Raw genomic sequence first — 8,361 nt, 5'->3', positions numbered from 1 at the left:
GGTGTTGCAAGTATTGGCGGCGGGGGGGTGGTGTGGGGGGCAGAGGGACAGTGTTGCAAGCATTGGGGGCGGGGAGTGGTATTGGGGGTGGGGGTGTTGGTGTCGGACAGTGTTGTTGCAGTCTCCCGAACGGGGAGCAGACTTTAAAAACTCCGAGCCCCAGAGGAAAGGCATTTTAGCGATTAACCGAACAATCAATTATCCAAACGAAATAGTGCCCGCCCATTATGTTCGGATAATTGAGATTCCCCTGTATTAGCTATAAAGGAGAGATTGGACAAATCCGGATTTTCACTCGTGTCAGAGGCTGAAGGGTGACTGAAAGTAGTATATTAAATTATGAGAGACATGGATAGAGTGGTTAGTTGGAGTCTTTTTCCCCAGGATAGAAATATCAATTACTAGGGGATATTGGTTTAAGGATCTAAGTTTGCTCACTGAGCTGGAAGGTTTGTTTTCAGACGTTTTGTCATCATACTAGGTAACATCATTAGCGAAACTCCAGTGAAGCACTTGTCATAGAGTAATAGAGATGTACAGCATGGAAACAGACCCTTCGGTCCATCCCGTCCATGCCAACCAGATATCCCAACCCAATCTAGTCCCACTTGCCAGCACCCGACCCATATCCCTCCAAACCCTTCCTATTTATATACCCATCCAAATGCCTTTTAAATGTTGCAATTGTACTTGCCTCCACCACTTCCTCCAGCAACTCATTCCATACACACACCACCCTCTGTGTGAAAAAGTTGCCCCTTAGGTATCTTTTATATCTTTCCCCTCTCACCCTAAACCTATACCCTGTAGTTCTGGACTCCCCGACCCCAGGGAAAAGACTTTGTCTATTCATCCTATCCATGCCCCTCATGATTTTATTAACCTCTATAAGGTCACCTCTCAGCCTCCGAAGCTCCAGGGAAAACAGCCCTAGCCTGTTTAGCCTCTCCCTATAGCTTAAATCCTCCAACCCTGGCAACATCCTTGTAAACCTTTTATGAACCCTTTCAAGTTTCACAACATCTTTCCCAGTTTTAAATATATATAGATACAGCACACTTCCTTAGGACACCATGTTGGATTTTCAATACTTGCCTGATGAACTGCACAAACACATTACTATATGAAGTTAATCAAAAATGGAATTGCAATTTTTGTCCAATACAGTTTTGGTTTATTGGTCCATCACTACCATAATGGTTTGGGGTGGCAGAACTTCGGGAGGTTGGACCAAACAAGGGATGCATTTCCAAACTTTTCAAATATTAAAATCAAAAGCAATAACAATCTGCCTGACATAATCCCAGATGCAATTTCAATTTTGGGATTTTAGTGTCATCCTTAGCTGTCTCACAGTGACAAAGACTTCTCTTCAAGCACACTAAATTGTGTGGCCAAACATAAATTACTTAAAGCTGTTAGGCATTTCAATTCTTCTACTGAGATACCTCTAAAAATCTTGGATCTATTATGCTTTATTGGATCAGTCAAAAAAAATGGTCAGGCAAATTTTTGCAAGTTTACACAAAACAGATCTCAATGGGCCCCAACAGTTAAAATATACTTTTCAGGATTAATCCAATCAATTCATCCCTATTCCATATTAGTGACAAATTGAAAAACTAAAATGAAACAAAGCGTTGAATCATTCCAGCTTAAATGTTAATTCCACCTATAAAAATACAGAGAGGCATTGAAATAATTTATCTGCAAGATTTCAAATGACTATAGCTGATAAAATGTGTAACCACAAGCTGTTTGCACACAGTTAGAAATGAAGTGAGGCTGACTGAGCAATTTCCAGATTAGTTCCAGTTTTTACAATGAGAAATTGGCTCTGTTCAATTATTTTGAATACCCTGCTTTAGTTTTGACAGTAACTTACAACTACACTTAAGAAATGCTGCAAACAGAATCACATCGCTGCACATGCTTTACCCAAAAGGAAAACAAACAATTTATAATCCTTGATGTTATGGCCCATTTTCTATTTGTGTGTTTAGGTTTCCTTGGGTTGGCAATGTAATTTCCTGTGTTGGTAATACTATTTCTGGTTCTTTTCCTCAGAGGGTGGTAGATGGGGTCCAAATTGATGTGTCCGTTGATAGAAGCATGGCATTCCAATTGGAACTCTAGGAATTCTCATGCATGTCTCTGTTTGGCTTGTCCTAGGATGGATGCGTTGTCCCAGCCAAAGTGATATCCTTCCTCGTCTATATGTAAGGATACTAGTGATAGTGGGTCATGTCTTTTTGTGGCTAGTTGAAGCTCATGTATCCTGGTGACTAGTTTTCTGCCTGTTGTCCAATGTAGTGTTTGCTATAGCTGTTCAAAGGTATTTTAAAAATTACATTGGTCTTGCTTGTTATCTGTATAGGGTCTTTAAAGTTCATTAGCTGCTGTTTTCGTGTGTTGGTGGGTTTGTGGGCTACCATGCTCCCGAGAGGTCTGAGTAGTCTGGCAGTCATTTCCAAAATGTCTTTGATGTAGGGCAGAGTGGAGAGGGTTTCTGGGTGTGTTTGGGTTTGTTGCTGAGAAATTGGCAGACTGTGTTCATTGGGTACCCGTTCTTTTTGAATATGCTGCATAGGTGATTGTCCTCTGCACTGCAGTGTGTAGTGGCTCGTTGAAATAATGTTCTAATACCGCCTCGTTTGTGGGTATTGGGATGATTGCTTCTGCAGTTGAGTGTTTGGTCCATATGTGTTGTTTTCCTGTAGACACTGATTTGAAGTTCCCTATTGACTGTTTGCTCCACTGTAACATTGAGGAATGGTAGTTTGTTGTTGTTTTTCTCCTCTTTTGTGAACTTTATGCCAGTAAGATATTATTGATGGTCTTGAACGTTTCCTCTAATTTGTTTTGTTTAGTGATGACAAAGGTGTCGTCCACATAGCGGACCCAAAGTTTGGGTTGGATGGTAGGCAGAGCTGTTTGTTTGAGTCTCTGCATTACTGTCTCTGCTAAGAACCCTGATATTGGAGATCCCATGGGTGTACAGTTGGTTTGTCTGTAGATTTTGTTATTGAAAGTGAAGTGCGTGGTGAGGCATAGGTCCAGTAGCTTGACGATATTGTCCTTGTTGATGAAGTTGGTGGTGTTTGATGTATGCGTCTTTGGTTCTTCTAATAATGTAGTGAGTGTTGACAGATGTGTACAGGGCTGTTACGAAAAAGGAGTCCATTATTTCATCCTCTTCTATTTTGGTGTCTTTGATGGTGTTCAGGAATTCTTGAAACAAATCTCAAAACTCGCTAACATTGGTTTAAGGTAAAAGGGTTAAGTTTAAGGGATCTGCACGGGGCAGGTTTCTTTTAAAACAGAGGGTGGTAAGTGCCTGGAAAGCTGCCTGAGGTGGAAGGAGATAGATGCAATAGCAATATTTAAGAGTCATCCTGACGGGTATCTGAATAGGCAGGGAATAGAGCGATTTAGACAACGTACAGGTTGTTCTGCTATAAACGCGTGTTTCATTAACGCAAAGTTGTTATGATGCAATTGACGAATTGGGGACACTGTTTCTAAAGGGCAAACTTTTGAAATGTGTGTTAGCTGTAACACAATTACATCGCCAACACTTTCAATGCTTTTGCTTAAAGCATGACATTTCGATAACATGATATTGCACAAGAACGCAACCATCATGTTATAGAAGAACTACTTGTAGAGGCAAAAGATTTTTAGTTTAGAAAGGCATCATGTTTTGCTGCAGTCTTGGCAGGCTGAAGGACCTGTTCCTGCACTGTGGATTTTGTCCATAGGGTTTAAGGTGGAGGGGTGGGGTAAAGTGTAAAGGTGATGCGCAAGTCTATGTTTTTTTTTCACACAGAGTATGATAGGTGCCTGAAACATCCCGTGGGGTGAAGTGGTGAAAGCAGATATGATAGCATAGAACATAACAGCGCAGTACAGGCCCTTTAGCCCTCAATAGTGCGCCGACCTGTCATACCAATTTGAAGACCATTTAACCTACACTATTCCACGTACGCCCATATGCTTGTCCAATGACGACTTAAATGTACTTAAAGTTGACGAATCTACTACCATTGCAGGCAAAGCATTCCATACTCTTACTACCTCTGACATCTGTCCTATAGCTATCACAAATGATTAAGAGGCATTTTGGCAGACACATGAACAGGAAGGGAATAGAGGGTTGCAGAGTTTATGGAGGCAGATGGGATTAGTTTATAGTGGCATCATGGTTGGCATGACATGGTAGGCCAAAGGGCCTGTTCTTGTGCTGCACTGATCTATGTACTGCATCAAACAGCTCTCTCCTAAACTCCACCAGATTAAAATCTATGCTGAAAACAAACAGAACCCACTCCAACTTGATTCGGTTTGCTTAGCAGTCCACGTGCTAAATCAGAAACCCTGCCATGACTCAGACTCCGAGAGAAGCTCACGCTTTAATCTCCCAGCCACAATTATGAGTCATCAGTTTCTGATGATCTCACAAATGCATAGAGAGGAGGGGGAAATTTATCTCACAACTCAGCTAGCTAAACAAGCAAGTCAAAGTCAAAGTCACACAGACATCCAAGTCTAATTTATGTCCAAAGGAGACTGAAGCTGCAAGATGATAGAAACTTTCAGGAAATACAGGGGAATTCAGATGCACTTAATGGAATACATAGCCACTTGTAATCCGGACAGATACAGCACATTGCACAATTTTAACCAAAGTTGAGCATTATCATTTATATTACAGACGCAAGACAAATAAATCCTTGACTCTAAAACATGCAACAGATTTATTAAAGATGAATAACATTTGATAAATCAGCAGAGGTAGCAAAACAAGTAGTGTATGCTACATCTTGACTGGTACCCAATGTAGATTAATTCATGTTGTACACACACGCAAGACATATCTGCATGCAACAGGGAAGGCCACATACAAAGGCCTGAAGATCATGACAAATCTCTCTCCTTCCTGGACCTCTCAATCGATGGTGACTGACTCAACACTGACATTTTCCGCAAACCTACCAACTCCCACAGCAACCTGGATTACACTTCCTCCCACCCTACCTCCTGTAGAAATGCTATCCCTTATCCCAAATTCCTCTGCCTCCACTGCATCTGCTCCCAGGAGGACCAGTTCCACCACAGAACACACCAGATGCCCTCCAGCGCATCTCATCCACTTCCCACACCTTCGCCTTCAAACTCCACCACTCTAACTGCAACAAGGAAAGAGCCCATCTGGTCCTCATCTTCCACCCCACCAACCTCTGTATACATTGCATCACCTCTGCCATTTCCACCACCTACAAACAGACTCCACCACCAGAGATACATTTCCCTCCCACCACTAACCGCTTTCTGTAAAGACCGTTCCCTTCGCAACTATCTCGTCAGGTCCACGCCCCCCACCCAACAACCCATCCTCCCTTCCTGGCACCTTCCCCTGCCCCGCAGTAATTGCAAAACCTGCGCCCACACATCCCCCTCACCTCCGTTCAAGGCCCCATAGGAGCCTTCCACACCATCAAAGGTTCATCTGCACTTCCACACGTCATTTCTGTATCCATTATTTCTGATGGTGTCTCTTCATTGGGGAGACAGGATGCCTACTTGCAGAGCACTTTAGAGAACATCTCTGGGATACCCACACCAACCAACTGCACCGCCCCTTGGCCAAACACTTCAACTCCCTCTCCCACTCTGCTGAGGACATGCAGATCCTGGGCTCCTCCATTGCCACTCCCTTACCATCCGACCTGTGGAGGAAGAACGCCTCACCTTCCCACTCGGGATTCTCCAACCTCATGACATCAATGTGGATTTCACCAATTTCCTCATTTCCCCTCCCCCAACTTTACCCCAGTTCCAACCTGCCAGCTCAGCACCTTTCTCATGATCTGTCGCATCTGTCCATCTTCCTTCCCATCTATCCGCTCCACCCTCAGCAACCTGCCCCTTGCCCTACTCCTCTCTCGTTTATCTCTCCACCCCAGAGGCTCCCAGCCTCATTCCTGATGAAAGGCTTTTGCCCGAAACGTCGATTTTCCTGCTCCTTGGATGCTGCCTGACCTGCTGTGCTTTTCCACACTCTTGACTCCGATATGCAAAGAAGTGTCAATTAGGGTTGGGAACTAACTCTGCACTCGGCATCTGAACACAATGGTGTTACTTTAGGTGGAATAGTCCTGTATACTACACCAAAACAATGATTTCTAACAGTATCTAGACTGGGATTTTGCCTAATCAGTGGAAAGATCAGACCATACTAGAGAAGCAGTGTTCACCATGTTTGTCCATAAACTTATAAACATATGGATGAAAATGGAATAGTGTAGGATAGATAGGCTTCAGATTTGATTCCACAAGTCGGCACAACATCGAGGGTCGAAGGGCCTGTTCTGTGCTGTAACGTTCTTTCTTCTAACCTCCAGGCCAACTCCACCTTCAGCAAAACATAGGCCACTATTGCAACTGGTTGTTAAGTCTTGTGCAAATGGAGATTATGCAATTACTGCCTTAATTAATTTGGATAGATTCCATGAAGACACCCTCAGTATGGCATACATGTAGAATTGAATGTGTGCTGTATGGGGTTTCTGCTTACCTGTGAGATTGAACCTCCCATGTTGAATGTTGGCTTCTCAGTAGATAGTGGTGGTTTTGTTGAAGGAATGAGTGGGGGAGGGGAGGGAATGTTGGATGGTCTAGCTGGTCTGGTAATCACTAACTTCCCTCCTTCAGATGTAGTTTGCATCATTTGATGTGGAGCGGGCTGAAGAACTGCAAGGCAAAGTGACAAGTTCAATCAGTCAAATACACTGCTGTAGCTACATCTGGATAGCTAGAACTTTTGGAAATGAAAGGTGATGTACTTGTAACTTCAGAGACTCAAAATTTAAACCTGCACTTACTTGTTCTGCAATCATTACTTTTTTCTCCTTTTCTGTCTATAAACTTTTCTGCCATCCTATTTCAGCCTTTTTTCATTCACTCATGGGATGCTGGTGTTGCTGGTGGGGCCAGCATTTATTGCCCTCGAGAAAGTCATGGCAAGCCGCTTTCTTGAACCACTGCAGTCCACGTATTGTAGGCTGCCCTACAATGCCACAGGGGAGAATTTCCAAGATTGTGATGCACTGACACTGAAGAAACAGGGATATATTTCCAAGTCAGGATGCCGAGTGGCTTGGAGGAGAACTTACAAATAGGGTTGTTCCCATATATCTACTGCTGTTGTCCTTTGAGATAGAAGTGGTTGTTGGATTGAGGATCACTGGTACATTTCTGCAGCACTGAGTGACGGTGGAATGACTAAGCTTTTGTCGATGTGGTACCAATCAAGCAGCCTGCTGTGTCCTGGATGGCATCAAGGTTCTTGAATGTTCTCAAAGGTGCACTCATCCAGGCAAATGGAGAGCATTCCGTTATGCTCCTGGCATGTGTTTAGATGGACAAACTTTGGGGAGTCAGAAAGTGAGTTATTTGTTGCAGGATTTCTAGCCTCTGACTTACACTTCTTTTGGATTAGAAACTGGCTTTCTGAAAGAAAGCAGCGAGTGGTGTTGATGGAAAATATTCAGCCTGGAGTACAGTTACTAGTGGTGTGCCACAAGGATCTGTTTTGGGACCACTGCTGTTTGTCATTTTTATAAATGACTTAGACATAGGCACAGGTGGATAGATTAGTAAATTTGCAGATGACACTAAGGTCGGTGGAGTAGTGGACAGTGTGGAAGAATGTTACAGGTTGCAGGGGGACTTGGAGAAACTGCAGATTTGGGCTGAGAGGTGGCAAATGGAGTTCAATGCTGCTAAATGTGAGGTGATGTGAGGTCACTTTGGGAAGAATAACAGGAAGGCAGAGTACTGGGTCAATGTAAAGATTCTTGGTAGTGTGGTAGTGCAGAGGGATCTTGGAGTTCAAGTACATAGATCGCTGAAAGTTGCCACCCAGGTGGATAGTGCTGTTAAGAAGGCTTACGTTGTGTTAGGTTTCATTCGTACTGGGATTCTGGAGCCGCAATATCATGCTGCAACCATATAAAACGCTGGTGCGGCCACACTTGGAATGTTGTGTACAGTTCTGGTCGCCATATTTCAGGAAGGATGTGGAAGCATTGGAAAAGGTGCAGAGGAGATTTACCAGGATGTTGCCTGGTCTGGAGGGAAGGTCTTATGAGGAAAGACTGAGAGACTTGGGTCTGTTCTGATTGGAAAGAAGAAGGTTAAGGGGGGATTTGATAGAAACATACAAGATGATCAGAGGATTAGATAGGGTTGACAGTAAAAGTCTTTTTCCTAGGATGATGACGTCAGCGTGTACGAGAGGGCATAACTACAAATTGAGGGGTGATAGATTTAAGACAGATGTCAGAGGCAGGTTCTTTA

General features: G+C 43.5%; 1 protein-coding gene across 1 annotated transcript in view; it reads right to left on the bottom strand.

The window, feature by feature from the left end:
- The window catches only part of ncor1 (nuclear receptor corepressor 1), a 413,945-nt gene that overhangs the window by 103,411 nt on the left and 302,173 nt on the right, over nucleotides 1-8,361 (bottom strand). Inside the window, exon 24 of the mRNA XM_043713232.1 lies at nucleotides 6,578-6,753. Within this exon, the coding sequence (XP_043569167.1) occupies nucleotides 6,578-6,753 (176 nt within the window). The remainder of the gene's footprint in view (nucleotides 1-6,577; nucleotides 6,754-8,361) is intronic.

The sequence above is a fragment of the Chiloscyllium plagiosum genome, chromosome 23 (assembly GCF_004010195.1).
Source record: "Chiloscyllium plagiosum isolate BGI_BamShark_2017 chromosome 23, ASM401019v2, whole genome shotgun sequence".
NCBI lineage: Eukaryota > Metazoa > Chordata > Chondrichthyes > Orectolobiformes > Hemiscylliidae > Chiloscyllium > Chiloscyllium plagiosum.
The sequence above is the reverse complement of the archived record's forward strand: the minus strand, read 5'-3'. Positions and strand labels throughout refer to the sequence as shown.